Source organism: Ruditapes philippinarum, unplaced genomic scaffold, assembly GCF_026571515.1.
Source record: "Ruditapes philippinarum isolate M1 unplaced genomic scaffold, ASM2657151v2 ctg6032_1_1_1_1, whole genome shotgun sequence".
NCBI lineage: Eukaryota > Metazoa > Mollusca > Bivalvia > Venerida > Veneridae > Ruditapes > Ruditapes philippinarum.
Genome location: NW_026861721.1, coordinates 33,895 through 52,580, shown reverse-complemented (window position 1 = coordinate 52,580; position 18,686 = coordinate 33,895). Strand labels below are relative to the sequence as shown.

The window sequence follows — 18,686 nt, the reverse complement described above, 5'->3', positions numbered from 1 at the left end:
AATTTCATTCGCATAATTCAGATACAATTACTTAAAACAAATAAAAGAGATTTAGAAATCGAAATCGAGACGATATATATAAATAAAGCAAACGGTGCAAAAATACGGCTCTCGTGTAACAGCTCATCGATGAAGGTGAGAAAAAATACAAATTATTTCCATTCGTTAGAAAAAATCGAAACAAACGAAAAAAATTTCTTAACTCGTTAAAAAATTGACGGAAAACAAATAAACAACTTTGAAGATGTAATGAACGAAGAGAGGTAAAATTTTACCAAAATCTATATACAAAAAAGGCAGACCAGCGAGAATTTAGGGGATTTTTTCGATAAACACTGTTTTTAAGAAAAACACTAAAAGACAAAGACTCGGATGACTTAGAATGTTTAATAAAATATAAATGAAATGCGAAAGCGCCACTGTCTCAGCATGAAAACCAACAAAAGTCCAGGTAATGACGGACTTACAGTCGAATTCTATCGTACATTCTGGCATCACTTAAAATTTTTATTAGTAAATTGTTATAACGAAATACACAAAGAAAACGAACTTTCAGCTTCTCAGAAAATCCGGTTTATTTCACTATTGTACAAAAAAAGGAGACCCAGAAAATATTGAAAACTGGCGTCCAATATCGTTGCTTAATAACGATTACAAAATTTTTAACTCGGTACTCGGGATTTGGTTTTCAAAAAGTACTCCCCAAAATTAAGACAGCGGGTCAGCAAAGGGTTTCATAAAAAACGTTTTTTTGGTAATAACATACGACAAATATCAGGGTGTTTTGCCCATTGCGGGAAAAAATAAATTTTGGGTGGAAAACTTTTTTTTTTAGATTTTAGAAAAGGGTTTTTGATACGAAACGAGGTTTTTACTTTCCCATTAAAACCCCTTTAAAAAGTTTAAACTTTAAACCAATGTTTAATTTTGTTTTGGAAAAAGTCCCTTTAAAAATAAATTTCGTCCCTGTATATTTAAAAAAATGGTTTTGGATAAAATGTTTCCCCCCTCAAAAGGGGGTCTCAGACAGGGATGGGATTTTTTTTTTTTTGGGGCCCAGGTTAGGGTAATTCAAATTTGGAGAATAATGACATTAAAAGGAATCTCAAAAAAAATAAACAATTTAAAAATTTTAAAACTTAAAATGACACAACTAGCCGACGATACTACAATGTTCTTAAAAAAAAGCACAGAAGACATACAAAAAAGCAAATTATCAACTATTGAATTTTTTGGAAAACATTCTTTGGTTTTACAACTAAAATTACAACAAGACAGAAATGTGTTAAGATTAGGGAATAAAACTTTGAATAAAGTTAAAATTAACTGACATAAAATGGAGCGAAAAAAGTGAAAAGCTTTAGGCGTCTTTTTTGGGCAACAAATAAAAAAAGAATGCGAACAAACTAAACTGGGAAACGAAAATTCAAAACTGTAAAATCTTAATTAATTCATGGAAGAAAAGAAAACCTTATATTTATTGGACGACTCACTGTTTAATAAAATCAATTTTTACTTCCAAAATTTACTTACTTAATGCAGTCACTGTACTTTCCAGAAGAATAATACAGAAAAAACTCAACTCATTATTATATATCATACCTCTGGGACGATAAACGTGAAAAAGGGTTAAAAAGAAATATTTAATAAAAGATCTCGAAAAAGGCGGTTTAAACCATGATCGACATTGAAAGTTTTGGGTTACTAATGCCTCGCAGAGTTAAATGGTAAAATCCCTTCTTTTCAAATGAATTTGTGCAAACTGGGAAAGTCCATTTCCAAGTTATTTTTTAAACAAATTCGGCCAAAAAATTTCCTGTTTTTTACATGAACTTAAAATCTGTCTCAAGTTTTACCAAAAAAGACCATTATACTTTAAACCTGATTTTTTCTCTAATAAAAAGAAACTTATTTAAAAAATGGATTTTATTTAAAAATATTAAATAAGAAGGGGAGCCCAAAACACCCTTCTTTGATATTCGTAAAGAAATAATTTTGGGGTAAATGAAACACATTTTATGGAATAAAAATCTTTTATTTTCATAATTGGATAAACTCTGACATAATTTTTGTAAATGATATTATCGATACAAATGGCGATATCAGTGAACTCTTTATTCTTTCAAAACTCAGAAATAAAAATCAAATTGGCTATCCCGAAATTTAATACGCTACGTAAAGCTTTACCGCAACTCTGGAAATTTCATCTAAAATACGGACGAATCAATCAAAACTAGGGGGTTAAAACTGACTTTTTCCTCCCTTTACTTACAAAAAGAATCGAAAAAAGAGAAATTTATAAACATACTTAGAAACAATAAAGCGGGAAAAACCATAACATTCATCGCCTAGGGAAAATTTTATTTGAAACATGAAATTTCCGTGGAATAAAGTATATACCTGAATATAAAGTCAAGCATTTACAATAGGAATAATAAACAGTTCCGGGTTTTAAACTCATTCATAATATAATACCCCTTGACAGGGAGATAACTTATACAAATTGGAAATTGAAAAATAGTCCGAAAATGCGTTTTATGCAATTGGTACTGATAGCACAGAACATTTCTTTATTCATTGTCAATCAACTTAATGCTTTCTGGAAAAGAATTATTGAAACTTTTAAGTCAACTAGGAATCTGTAAAACATATTTTCAATCTCAAAAATATTGTACTAGGTTATATAGTTTCGAAAATACGCAGCAATTCAAATCTTTGGCAAATTAATTTGATCTTTACAATCATTTAATGGCTTTAGTATATACAAAGCTTATATATGATGAGTAACCAACGTGCCGATACTATAAACATTAATGGAATCTTTCTACACGAACTTAACAAATATGAAACTATATACCTCGTCCATAAGAAATATAATTCTCATTTTATTAAAACGCTTTTTACAACAAACTTTTAATATTGTCAGATATTTTAAAAGATGAGAAAAATTATGTTATAATATTTTATTACAGCTATGTATACCTTTTTCTCTACTAAAATTGTAAAATGATATCATACATTATTTGATATGTTAAATGCACTAACTGTATAAGTATGCACATGTTCTTTGTGTAAATGTTCTTAAAGTTTTTAAATAAAAGATAAAAAAAACACTATACCACTAGCTGATAAACATAATTGAAATGAATACTCTAATTTGTCCAATTATTAAAAGAGAAATCTCTCGCATGCAAGTAATTTTCGCAAAAACATCAACAACAATACGCGTTCGATAGGTGCGAAATTCTTTCATAATTGAATTTTTACTTATGCATTTTGAATAATACGTTCGTATTTATATAGATTTTAATGGAGATAAAACCGGGACCACCGATTTACTTCGGATAATGCCGGGTATTCGAATAAAGGGTTGTCGAATAACCGGGGTCGGGCTTTACATGTATTATATTTCAAATAACATCTTTCTGGTCATGAATAATTGGAAGTTGTAAGTGATTTAATGTCATTTCAACGGTTAATTATTGCAGCATTGCTGGTATCAACAATAACAAACCTACTACTTTGGACATTCAATCAGGTACACGTTACTCGAATTCCGTTTCTCTCGAAGTGCAATGCCCAGTCCATTGAAATTCAAGTTACTAGAGTCAACGGAAACATCGTCACCATTCAGTATTGATGTTCGTTCTCTTTTAGGTATAAAACGCATTGCTGAAATATCCCTTTCGTTTTTTTATCTCTTGCTTATATACGATTAACACAACACAAACCACCACCTTAATGGAAAAGGCGTCAAGTAAAAAACATATATACATGTTTGCATCTCTAATATTTTTCAATCAACCTATGGCAAATTTTGTAAAAAGTAAAGATTATTAAATTTGGATATACACATATTTTATTTCTTGTTTATTTAATGATTTTAAAAACTGTTTTTAAAGCAAGATTATAAAGGAAAAGTGTTTCAGATTATTACTGACGACATATTTTCAACGTTGACATTTGTTTTGTAATTATTGACTAATTTATCTTATAAATAGCGATCATAAGATACAAAAAAAATAAATACACTTAAATACTCTCAACTCGGAAGTGTTATTTCAGAATCGTATAGGCAAAGATGCAACAAACAGCAATTCGTTACTCTATTTTAATTCCCTTATAGCAAAGGTTTTTTTTGAGGACAGCCCATTGCATTAGAGTGGAATGTCTGATAACCGTATTGTTTGTTCAAGCATTATATACCTTATATGGCCGAAAATCCGCGCACTGGTCAATTCGCAGCCGAATTGAACCAAAGGGTAGTTCTCGGTTTGCTACGGAAAAGATTTTTTTATAAAATTACCTAAAATTTATTTACTTGAAGAGGAAATCCCCTCACGGTCTAAAAATTGCATATGCCACGCGGATAATAATCGGCTTTTTCTTCTAATGGCGCCTTGTACTTTATATGATTAAAACACTTCAGAAATTATAGTGTACAATCGCTTCCTGATCGTTTTAATCTGATCCATCCCAATATTTAACTATATGAAATATGACATTTTTTTAAAGTAAATCTTCATTCGGATCAAGTATATGAGGTTGTTCAAACCTCCAAAATATGAGAGAGAATTATGTTATTTTATATTACAGGCCCCAATATCACTTCCGTGTTTAACTCATTTCATCGTTTGTTCGTATGTTCAATAATAATATTATATTACACATTGATACACAAAAATATATTCATCCATTCTAATTTACTGCATTCTTAATTGTAAAAGATATCCTTATTTTTATAGAAACATTTTACATTTGCATTTTGCAAAGAGAAAACAGCTTCTGTTCATTGGTCCCTCAGTATCCAAAAATATATGATCGTTTAAAAGTCCCCAAAACGGTGGTGCTGAACATAAAACTTTGTTATTTGCATTCACTTAAAATAACAACAAAAAACAAACAGAATTTATGATACCTTTATAATTTACAAAAAAAGAGTGCATTATATCCGTTCTGTCTTTTTTAATATTGTAGCTTGTCTAGTATCATTGTAACTGATGTATACTTCAACACGCTAGAAAATGATACAGTTAAGAAATAGTAACATGTTTATATTTTATAGAAAGATAAAGTGAAAGATCTCGAAGAGTAATAAAAAAAAACTCTGGTGAATAAAATAATGTCAATCATTGGGTTAGATAGAGGACCCCAGGGTGATCGTTTCCATCGGGAACGAGCCTTGGTAAGTTCCCGATGGAACCGATTGCCCGAGGGTTGGGATTTCCCTATCCTCCATCTAACCCAATGATTGATTATTTTTCTCACTCACCTGGACACACAAGAAGTGGAACTACTTGCTACGCGCATTACAACATACCCAGTTTTGAAAAGCGGGACGGGGCTTAGGCGCCTGACGTACGTTCGCAAAAATTCAGCCTAACTTTTACGGTTGACAAAAAGCGTTTACCGTTTGCAAAGATTTTTCTACTTATTCGGTTATTTTGGCCGAATATTCAATTAAAATATATCAAAATGAGATTCGTCATCAATAAGCATCGTTATCATAACAGAAAACGCGGATGTTTTTCAGACAAAGTGTCATAATATCCGATTTCACGAAGAATTTTGCGATATTTTAAAGTGTGCTATTTTTAGTAACATATCGATATTGTAAAGGGCGGACCTATGAAGAGTAGGACTAATTGCAGTGTGAAAGTTAACATCAATCTTTTTTGATTCCGTGGACAATTTATAAGATTAGCTCACATATTTTTAATATATTTTGACCTTTTGACCTTTCATTTTTGTTTAAATAGGAGTGAATCGCGCATGTGTATGAATACGCTTTTAGAAGTGCTGCACGTTGAGTCTGAGATAAGCCCATGTGAGATAAGGTTTTCCAACACCGCTATTTTTAGTAACATTTACGGATTTTTCTATAGGAGTATTGATAATAAATAATATGGGCGGAAATCAAATAGTTGGTGTAAAGTCTTGACACGACAGATAATGAAGTGTGCAACGTCGTTCCGACCCCTAGCACCTAATTTTAGATATATTTCAGAATTATAAGCAAATTGATATGTTGGCTTTAATGCGCATAACAGATGTTGTAAAGCGAAAACCTAGGACAATATTTTTATGCAATGGTGACCATCGACATCAGTGTTCAAGGCTGAAGAGATAGAATGATAACACAGGGAGTCATGAGTCAAAACTGCTAAAATGAAAAACTCCAGTAGATAACCTTAATGTTTTTATATAAGTTAAATACAAAAAGGAAACTTTTAAAACAACTAAACGATTAGATTTTTTATTTCTAAAAGTTTGTTATTTGATGTCTCTACTTTTAATAGTTTCCAGAAGAAATTACAGAAGAAGTAAACAAAATCTTGAAATCAAAGTATTGCATGACTGGTCTTTTCTTTTATAATAATTTAATAACAATTTTTCAAATTGTACTGTATACGATAGGTGATTTATCGTAGGTAATTGTATTCAGCGTATCAAATAATATTTAGATACTATAAAGTCAGTATGGTAAGTGATTTATAACCTTCCTGGTGGTAAATAGGGTGTCTAGTCATATACCTAGTGATATAAAGAATACGTGTATTTGTTTGTTTGGTTTTACGGCGCACAAACACAGTATAGGCCTCATGGCGCCGAAACAGGAAAGATGATTTTAGCTAGCCTCTGGTGTTTTAAATTTCAAAGCAACACCAGGGGTCTGTCCACTTCACCTACTGCGGCTCCAGTTAGTCGCCTCTGACGATTACGCAGGAGTAAACGATGGCTTCAATTGTTATATCTCTACCATCAATGGCAACTATTCATCCACCAAGGGCTAAAGATTACACATATATATATATCCTTTTCAAATAGAGCACCTGGTGGTATATAACGTTTCTTGTCATTTTCATTTTTCTTGCCCAGTTCATTTCCCATTTAAAAAAACATATAAAACATTAAATCATGAGAAAAGGGAAAAAAGACATTTTTCCCTTTGACAGACCATTTAAAACCCAAACCCCAAAGATATATGTAGCCTAATTTTTGGTTAGAAAGAACATCCCCGTATATATTTTTTTATAAATATCTAATGATTAAACCCTTTAAAAAGTGATAAAACAAAATAATTTTTTTAAAATAAAAATAACGGGGAGGAACTTTAAAAAGAGTGCCCAAAATTTCCAGCCCCACGCATTTAGGGAAAAAAAAAATGAACCAAAAACTTTGGGAAAAGACCCCAAAACCGGGGGGGGAAAGGAAACGGAGGGATATGTTATTTAAAAAAAAATTTGATAATAAAAAGGGGTAATCCCCGGGAATTTTTAAAAGAAAAAGGGGGTGAAGGGGAAAAATAAGTAAGAAAAACCATTGCTTGTGATATAGCATTTATAACCAATCTAATGATATATAGTTTAATAAGTGATATTAAGATTTCCTTATGATATAGCATTTAAATATAACCTAGTGATTTATGGTATGATAAATAATATGAAGCATTCCTTGTGACATAGCATTTATTCCATGCGGTCTGGAGACCGCAGGGTATTGGTACGCGTTTAACTTTTGAGGCATGGAGGAGCACGTGACCTGTTTTCGGTACATGGAGGAGCATGTGATCTGTAAACCGTACATGATTGGTTAATTGACCTTTTCGAAAACCTAGCTAAATACCGTTTGCCGGTACGTTACGGATTTACCTGTAAAGAATTAGTCCGAATTACACCTAATTAAAAACAAAAAACTATTACGTGATATTTCTAATTTTCGATAATTATTTTACCGATTAAGGTGGAAAAACTTGAATGATGTGTTTGAAGATTATCAATCTATCTCAAATTTTACAAGCAATAAATTGTTTATACTGAAAATCTACAAAATTAAAATATTCGTAGTGGCATCTGCCATAATAAATAGAGATATTTTCTGCGTAAACTTGTGTTTACTTTATTTATTGTTTGCTCGGAATTATTCATAAAATGGTAGGCCTATTTAATCATTTTCTTAAAAAGAAATAATTGTTTTATGTTCGACCTTCTCCGGTCTTCAACGGTCACCAGTTTTCAAAGACCTTCTTCTATATTGATCGTTTATTTAATTGTCAACTATATTCCTGATACAAACGTTTATTTATCTATCCTCCCCCCCCCCCAAAAAAATAATAATGTTGAAAATAGTTAAATGAAATATCTTTATATCATTAAAATGTTCACCGCAGGAAACCATTTTACTTGTAACAAATGTAGTGAGATAAAAAAATGATATATCGCCTACGTTAAAGCATATGATATAGCACTTAAAGCGAAACTTCTGATATATAGTTCTACACATGATATAAAGCGTACTGGTTTATGAAATATTGTGTGATATCTTGCTTGAATGTGTGAAAGTATGAATATAATTAAAGGAAAACATTAAGTTATAATACAACCTAATTTTGCATAAATTGGTGAGTTTTCCCGGCATCCTTGTAGGAAACAGCGATATCAAATTTTATGTAATAAATCAAACAATGAAGTGTCAACATAAAAAACCAAAAACAACTGCCTTATTTTTAATTTAAAGACTGTCGTTTTTGGTCATTGAAAAATAAAGCAACAACCCTGAAAATTGGGTTAAGGCATTTTTTAAGTAATATATGTATTCTGGTACAAAAGGATAACATTTTTTTGTGTTTATCTTTGTTTTTAGTTAGTGTGACGATTTTGAACAAAACTTTGAATCATGACCGCAGCCTACTAGTAATGTGAATAAAAAATATCAAATGGGAAGTGTTTCAGGTTATCATTTCCTCATGTTCTTAAATTTTGAAAAAAAAAACACAAAAAAAACCGGATATACTGAGATAGCGATGGAAACTAAAAGCGGTAGGTAAACGTCTAGGGCTCCGTTTGATTAAATATGTTCAATAAGTAAAGAATCAATGATCTACTAGATCAGCGACAAAAATATTAAGTGCGAGGCTAAATTAAAATATGGAGCAGAAAATATGTATCCAAAAAGCGAGGAAAACAAGTATAAAAAAAGCGAGCACCGAAGATTCGGTTGAATTAAGTCTGCCCACCCCCCCTAATAAATGACAATGAAGCAGTTTCCACAGTTTTAGAAGCAGCAATCAAAACATGAAAACGGAAGAATAATTAAGGGATTGAATGTTTATTCAGTCAAAATTTAAAGTTAAAGCATGAATCGTTACTTTCTTACATTACGTTTACTCTTGACATTATTTCCTTAAGTTGTTTTTAAATCAACTGACCCAGTTGTATTCAGCCTAGGGAAGTTACATTTCGGTCCAGCTACGATTGGAGTTACAATCTTTACCCTTCGTGATGGAATGTTATCTCCTGTTTTGGATTGTGTAGACAGTCAGCACGGTAATAGGACAAAGATAGATAATAAACAAAGATGGTTTTGTTTCTGAATTTTACCTACGCAACACCCGAAAAAAATATTTAAAACATGTAAAAGATCATATAGTTCACGAGATAAAAGACAGTCCTTTCTTTGGAGACTACCATACATGATGTAACTAGGTTACTTTTGTGCTTAAAATCCAATTAAAAAAAAGTTTAAAAAAAAAGAAAAAAAAAGAAAAAACGAAAACACACTTTTCTTAAAAGATTTGTTATACCCAAACGATAAAGCCAGAATATTGTTAATTTCAATTCTCATTTTTCTGTTGTTGACCAAATTGCGATTTAAAACTCTGTTTAAAACATATTATCTGCAAACAATAAATATTAAGATATTAAGGTAGACCACTCCTAATGACTTTGTATCACTTTAACTTTGAAAAGTATTCAAATAGGCAAAAATCACTTGTCAATTGCATTGAAAGTGAGGGATGTGGGTTCAAACCCCCAGAAGGGGCATATCTTTGTCTTTTTTTGTCTTCATGTATCTTAGATCTCTAATGGAAGAAACAAAGTGTTTAATTTAAACATATAATTATTGTAGATATTTTTTGCTGATTATAACTAAATTTTAATTGCAAATATGATACCAGATATTTTCATACCAGAAGTTTAAGAAAATAAAAAGTACACGGTAAAAGTTGGTTATATTTTTTTTTTGCAAGATCAACCAACATACCTTTAAGAAAATTTAGGCAAACTCTTTAAACAGCCCCTGATTTTTGGTAAATTTTATGGATATTTTGAATAAGGCTTTGTATACAGGGGAATAGTCAATAAGTGTTTTAAATTGGTTGGGCAGGTTAACACTTGGGTAACACTTTTATAATATTCAAAACAGTTTGTTTAGAAACAATCATTTTGCTCGTATAATGTGTTACCTGAATGTAACTTTTTGTTTTTTACAATGAGCAATAGGGAAACATTTTTCATAATAATGATATTATGGATTATTAAGAGTTTCCTCATTTCTGAAAAAAAGCCCCTCTAATAGTAGATTTAGTTCAGAAAAAATGTCCATAACTCATAAACAACACGGTAAATTTTATTTGAATTTTGCATACAGGTGAATTTAAGGCATATAACTGTCCTTTGTTGTCATTTTTACAATTCCTTGTAGTGCCAATTAGGAGTGGTCTACCTTAAAATTGATAAATACAGAATCCCTAAAGAAAGCCCAACACGGCAAAATTGAAAATGTTGCAGGCTCGGTTTGATTGAGCCTGTTCATGGGCGGTACTGGAAAGTGCAAGTTACCGTCCACGCCCCCTAGCACCGGCTTAAGCAGAATTCAACATTTAAACGTGAAATAGTAAAATTTTGAATTTAATCTTAAAGTTAATCTTCGTACAGCCTACGTATGTTCACAATTTGAAAAGATTTATACTAAAGAAGTAAAACTTAACAAATTTGTTTAATTTAACAATTGAAGGTTATGAACTCTAGATTGTTTTATTTGCATCGATTACATTTTTTTTATCCGAGCATTCGATTGGTTACTTGAGCTATTTCTATTTTTTTCTTCCTGTTTGAATTGTCCTTTAAAAAAGTTTGCGCAAGGTACGAGGGTCAAAGGCTTTTCGATCCTTCACGAGGTAAGAGTTTAAGTTCTTTATCATCTTAACCTAATTACATTATTTACATGATACAAAAAAGATAATAAAAAATGTCACTCAACACTGTTGCCATATCTCGATTCTTGATATAGCAAACTTGCCTCCAATAATTTTAACAATTTTAGAAAAAGAGAAATATTGGAATAAACATATTATTACGTCTTGATATCAAATTGGCATTTGGCTTCACCGCTGATTTGAAATAATGTGGTGGAAAAATTAAGTGACATTAATAGATGGTTTCTTTCAAAGAAGATAAAATTAATAAAAAGGTATCCAGAAAAGCCGGTTAGGTTTATCGACAACCGATATATGATAACAAATTGCTAAAATCGGCGTAAAAATCAATCGATAAAAACAAATTTATAAGTGATTTGATGTAATTTTAAAATAATATGATCAAAGAGCAGATCTTTTAAGAGTAAGAAATGGCTTTTAATTAATTTAATGAATTTCATAATTGTCTAATTTAAGATGACACATGTTTGTCAAAACGTGTTTATGTGTGTCTTAATCATTGTCGGTGATCTTGTATAATGTGCAGACGAAATAATGATGAAGATATATATAAATTCAAAAATACTTATTTCAAGCAATATATTTTGTGTTTTATAAATGTCATCAATGAAATAATGCTTATTGTTTTGAAAACAGTTCTTAAAAGAATATTTTATTCGTGTTGCTTCATGCATTACTTTATTTATTGAACTCGTTGAAAAAATAAAATGTTTCCAAGAGGCTCGCATGAAATAATTTTATTAAAAATGTATTAAACCTATGCTCATTTAGTATTTTCTCTGAATTACATTATCTTAAATGATAAGAAAAAAGAAAACAAGATTTAAATCAATTGCCTCCAATAATATAAAAACGTGTTTATGTGTATCTTAATCATTGTCGGTGATCATGATTTCTTTGAAATATGAGTGCAACTGATCCTAATGTGCAGACCAAATAATGATGAAGATATATAAACATTCAAACATACTTATTTCAAGATATATATTTTGTGTTTTATACTCCAACATTCAGGGTAATAAATTTTGTATTTTTCCACATTCCGACATTCATGTGAGGGACTTACCACAATGATGCTTTACAAAGGTAATATTAAATATTTTACTTACTCGTTAAAATACTACAATCTTAATTTCTGATTACACGACTTTCTTCCGGATAAATTTAAATATTTTAACACTCATTGAAATAATTAAATGTACGTTTTATCTATTAAATATAAGAACTTCTTTTCAGTAACATAAAATTACATCTAATTACATTCATTTATCAATATAAGAATATCAATATAAGTGTTAATAGTTTTAAATTCTCTTTTTTAGGATTAATGCTTCTATTGGCTGCTGCCCCTGGAAATGTCGGTTTGTACAATAATTAAATTAGTGTTTCTTAATCGTAAAATAATCCAAAGTACAGTTAATTTGGTTTATTGTTACCTGTTTACTAACAGATGTTCAAATACCCCGTGCTTATATTTTGATGTGATATTATTTGCGTTATACAAACGTAACGTAAAAGCGCGCTTAATGTCAGCGCATCAATGAAATAAATGTTATTCGTGTTGCTTCATTCCTTTATTTATTGAACTCGTTGAAAAAAATAAAATGTTCCCAAGAGGCTCGCATGAAATAATTTTATTCAAAATGTATTAAACCTATACTCATTCAAAATCCTTTTTGAATTACATTATCTTAAATGATAAGAAAAAAGAAAACTAGATTTAAATCAATTGCCTCCAATAATATTAATTTTTTTTAGATTAAATAAAGGGTACAAAAAGTTATCATATCCCAAATTCTTGCTTATTATAATAAATACTTAAAAATGCGGACTCGTTAATAAAAGAATGTATCTTTTTGATATTATTTGTGTAATAACATGATACTTAATTCAATTTTTAATGTTTATATTTAAAATGATCCAATTTATTTAAAATGATGCAATTATATTTTACAGCTTCCCTGTTTTGTTATTCGTGTAGCAACGTTGAAAGAATGGACAGTTGTAAAACTGTGAAAACATGCGAAAGTGGAGAGGTATGTACACATGGGTACCTTACACTTTCAAATATAAACACGGTAATTATTTGTAATTCGTTCGTGGGATACATAAATTCAGTTAAAAGGGTATCGTGTTGGCATTATCAAATAATACTTGAAAGCGACAAAGCGAATAGCAAATATCGCTCTTGTCTCGGCGATCAATGAAGTTTGACGGACTCCACCGGGAAGTTATAAAGCAAAAAAACAACAACAACAAAAAACAAAAACAAAAAAAAACAACAACACATACCCAAAACACACACATATACACAAAGTACCCGCAGCTTTACTTCCCCTGATCAGGACTAAACATAGATACAAGCGTGACGTGACTGGTGCGAAGAGCTTGTCATGATATTGTCACGTCATTCCAAACGTTACTTAGACTATACATCAATAACATGACTTGGTTACCAAGAATATGCGTTATCTTTATTAATGTCACACAATATTCTTCTATTATTTCAAAGGATAAATACACACATATTTTTCAATATATACAATAATGATTAACGAATTATGTATGGTTTAGATATCACGTGTATTAAAAACAAGGCAGGTGCAACTACGTTCCAAAAATAGTCACACTTAAATAACTTTTGTTTAACATAAGTGTGACATCATGGCGCGTCAGATCATTATTTGTAGCAAGTAAACTGGTTATTCCCTTGTTTTCTTCTTAGTTTCGTTCAATTTTTTTTCAATGCAAGCAATTAAGAATTATCTCCGAAAGTCCTTCAACCGTGTGTGATATTATCGTTGAATTTGACAAAATGAGTTAGCTCTTTAAAAACAGATTCAAATCGAGGAAGACAACTTCAAGCCAAGTGATAGGAGTTTCTAGCAGAGTTGCCCTCGAATAAATATTAAATGTTTTTGTTTCTTACAGACGTGTTTCACGCGCTTAGAGAAGAAAGGAGATTCTGTTTCATTCACAATGGGATGTACACAAAATGAGGTAACATTTAATATTAGTACTTCAGTTCTTAATGATATCTTATGTAATTCAAAGAAAAAAATATAATGAGTAGTTACAAAAATGAAAGGCATGCTATGATGTAGTGGTCTGATAAATGTAAGTATATTGTGAGAAACAGGGGCAATGGTGTTGGTAGAAAACTCTACCGAAAACCGTTATTAAGTAATAAGAGTATTGATCATGCTTTGTCATTGAATGTTTAAAGCTCAAAAGCCCGACAACAATACTAACAACAAGAATAAATATAAGTTTGTTTTATATATCAGTTACAAATGTTTTATTTTAATGCCAAGAAATTTCTGTGTAATTGATTATCATTCTCTTTACATGAAGTTACATATCTGCATTAAGGCGCTTACCTTAAAGACAAGGCTTCAATTACATCTTTCGTATGGAAGTGTCCTTTGAATTTAAGACATCGTTGCCTTAGAACTAGTAATGGCAGCGGTAGAGCAAAGAACTTGCATGTTAATATTACTTTTGGTATATGGCAAATTGTTATTAATTATGCATTTCTTTACAGAATTGCGGTAACATACCCGTGTACAATAACGTATCAAAGTTGAGCAACGGTCAACTAATACAGGAATGTTACGAATGTTGCGGTGTTGGTCGGTGTAACAATGACTTGTGCAAATACAAAACACGTAAGTTGAATCTGTATATCATTTAAACTGAAAGTAAACAGCAACAAACGTTTGTAATTCAATTCTTTTTTTATATGTAACTTTTTTTTATTAAGTAAAAATGTAATACTGTCGGTAATCCTGACTTGTACACAAAATTAAGATTAAAAAGGGCATCAAATCTACATGGCTTAGATTTAAATTTACAAATTGTTCTCTTAAAATGGTCTATTTCTGTATTTATATACCTGTTTGCATACTTACTAACTTACCTTTTTACTTGGTCGTCAAATAAGCGCCCCCTTGCAGTGACATTCAAGATAACTGTCCATTCTGGAACGAGGCCTTCAACATATGTGAAGAGATTCATAGAGCTAAGCTAATTTGTCGTAAATTCTGCAAACTGTGTGATCTAGGTAATTATTTTTATGCCTTATCCATATTTATATAAATACTAAAATATCTTTAAAGGCATGACCTTTACTATATAATGTATAAATTTATCGTAATTGTTATAAATTACACACGTCACCAAGTATGCGTCCGATTTTATAAATAAAGAGACAATGTACATGTTCTTCAAACAAAGTGCGATCGTTTTTGTGACTCATTCACACGTTTGTTACTATTAATTCAAGTTGATGGAAACTGGGCAGATTGGTCGTCGTGGTCATCATGTGACGTTACATGCGGTCATGGAAAACACACACGCATTCGAACATGCACAAACCCTGCACCTGTATATCAAGGGCTAGATTGTAAAGGAAGCAGCTCGGACACTAAACCTTGTACTCGACCTCTATGTCCAGGTAAAAACTGCTTGCGTGTTCATTTTTCATTTAAGGTTTGTTGAATACAATCTTAAACATAGAACTTATAATTCAACGAGTTGTACTGGTTCAGTTTATAGTGTTAACGTGTTATCATATTTCAGTTCATGGGGGCTGGGCGGGATGGTCAAGTTGGGAGTCATGCCCTGTAACATGCGATATAGGAATACAGAAGAGACATCGTACATGTACAAATCCACCTCCTTTACGGCATGGCGACCATTGTTTTGGAGACACTAGTGACGTGAAACTGTGCAAACAAAAACCCTGTGATGGTACACATATTTTATTGCATAAAACAAGCAATATATATAATCATCATACACATTCTTATCAGTCTGTTAACGAAAAAGAATATTTTTGATAGATTTATTTGCACATATGATTCTTTCATGAATTTGAGCTTAACACATTCAGCTGTACAACTGTTTGCTTTATTCCGTTTTAATGATGAAATGAATATATCAAATCATATTGATATATAAAAATGCATGATTGTCACTTCGTAAAATGTTGCAAGTCTGACAAAGAATAATAAAACTTAAGTTTTCAGGTGGCAATTTATATTGAGAAATACGATTCTAGCTGTATTATGAGATACAATTACCGGCACATGCCTTTCATACACCGTTGAATTGTGTGCATTATTCTGATAGCAACCACATTGCCTGAACAAATCAAATGATAATGACATGAAATACGTACTTAAACTACCTGAATATTACTTTAATATTTTGAAAACATTTTGTAGTAACGAGTTTGAAATACTATACACTAATTATATGAAAATAAAATTTTAGCATCGAATGGAGGTTGGTCAAATTGGGTCACATGGAGTACATGTAGCGAATCTTGTGGTGTTGGAGTAAAAACCAGGTCAAGGTCATGTACAAATCCAGTCCCTGGAACTCATGGAGAGCCATGTGTTGGAGATCCTTTGCAAGTAGAAACTTGCAACGAAGAGGATTGTCGTAAGTTATCACAAATAAAATTATTCTAAGTTCTTCAGGCCCAAGAATATGTCCAATTAAATAAATAAATAAATAAAAAATAATTAAATTAAATAAATTGAATAAATAAATAAATAAATACAGGTATCAAATGTACTATTTCGTGCTAGGTTTGATGAAAAAGCAGCTTTACTTTAATTTTCCTCTGGAGACATTTGAAATAATTTGACGCCAATACGATATCAAATCCCTTGTGAAATGATAAATTTATATCAAGTTGACTATGTATTACATATGCGAACTTTTCTGAACATTTCCTGCTTTTAAAACACAGAAAAAGTCCATTCTTGTCATTGTGCGATGTAATATGTACGTATGAACTTTTCAGAAAGTGTGGCTTTCAACGCTTACTATGTAACTGTCTGCAGTCCAGTGTCCGGTCAGACAATGATATTTTCTAAAACTCTTTTGAATGAGGGAGATGCATACAACACTTCGACTGGTATTTTTGTCGCCCCAAGAAATGGGACCTATACATTTGACGCACAAATGTGCATTGTTAATCAGAGATACATGCAGTTTGATATAATGGTAGGATCAACTGTCCATGCGAGTGCCTATGGATATACACAATCCGGCACAGAATGTCCGACAGCACATGCAATAGTAAAATTAAACACAGGTGATAGTGTTACTGTTCAGTGGAAATATTGGTCATATTCTACAATTAGCGTTATTCCGCAAAACGTTCACTATAGAAATTCATTTTCTGGAAAATTGTCAAACCCGTAATGCATATTCGAAATAGTTTGATTATTGATATAACCGGTCTGATGATAGTAAAAAGCAAGGAAAATTACATATGAAAACTTCTTGCCATTCCGTTGATGAAAAATATTCTACATATCCAACATATTCAATGTCTTATAAACGAGAATTTTTCCTTTTTATTTATAAACTATAAGACTATTCTTTATCTAGAGTAGATATTGACACTGAGAATAAAAAAATCAGATAAAGAAATTTGATATGATAAAAACGACGACCGAACGCTCTTTTTTTTAAATTTATAAATTATTTGCAAACACCCGTTTATATCAAATGTTGCTTTCAATATGGTATTTTTATCTATAATTGTATAACCTTGAATGAAGAACTCATATACATGTATATATATATAAATACATATATGAATTTTTACATTTTTATTGTGTATTTTTTACCATATTGTTTTTTATCTATCATACAATTTTAAATTTAATGCGTAAACTGGCAATTAAAAAATATAATGAAAGGATGTCAAAGCCATTCATGAAAGCAGCACATAAAGATATGTTTATACTGTTATCTTTGTATAATATTATTTTTTAGAAGCTTCATTTAACACATCTGGACGAGTGCTGCTTTAAGTACCATATCATTCTTTTATATATATTTTATTTGTAAAAGATTAAAAATCAGAGATCGTAAAAGTGTGTTTATTTGAGTATTTAAAACTGTATAGCATTTTTAAAAGGCCATTTTGTATCACTGTATAATTATAGACACTACATTTCTTCATATATCAATAATATCTAAATGAATGAACTGTTTTTGTGAAAATTGCATTTATTTTCTTTATAAAATAGGTATATCAGATGTAAAAATGTTTTCATGTAAATTATAATTTCTAAAAATGTATCAATGAATATTTTACGTATAATTATATACCTTATACTGTATTATCTTATTGTATAATACCTAAAGAAATAACTGTTTTTTTTTGTTGTAAAAATTGCATTTTTGTTCCTTTATATAATAGGTAAATGTCACATATTCGTTTCGTTGCTTAAAGAGTATCACTATGTTTATCAGATGTAAAAAATGTTTTCATGTTATAAAAATTTCTAACAATGCATCATGATCAATGACTATTTTACATATTATTTTACCTTGTATAATCTTATTGCATGTAATATTTATTTGCACATGAAACATGTTAACGTTACAAAAGTTACAGTAACCAAAAGTAATTTCTTTGATAAGTGTGCACATCCTAAAATAATAGTTTCCATCTCATCAAAACCCATTACATATATTGACAAGAAGAGTTGGCAATTGGAAGAAGAAAAAAATGTTATTTTACGATAAAAGTATTGTTATTATTTCATTGATCCTTTGAAATTCTTTTTAAATTATTATTTAACAATTTTGCTTCAGTATCTAATATCTGTGATTGTGTCAGACATAATGATATAATTGGAAAATAAAAGTAGTAACA

General features: G+C 30.5%; 1 protein-coding gene across 1 annotated transcript; it reads left to right on the top strand.

Annotated features, from left to right (window-relative positions):
* Positions 1-12,069: 12,069 nt before the first annotated feature.
* LOC132716598 (coadhesin-like) lies at positions 12,070-18,672 on the top strand. The gene is made up of 10 exons (XM_060699908.1): positions 12,070-12,085; positions 12,322-12,360; positions 12,956-13,035; positions 13,931-13,999; positions 14,544-14,667; positions 14,943-15,062; positions 15,285-15,455; positions 15,581-15,751; positions 16,277-16,447; positions 16,815-18,672. Exons 1-10 carry the CDS (start codon positions 12,070-12,072, stop codon positions 17,216-17,218), a joined length of 1,365 nt encoding a protein of 454 aa, XP_060555891.1. The 3' UTR covers positions 17,219-18,672.
* Positions 18,673-18,686: the final 14 nt, after the last annotated feature.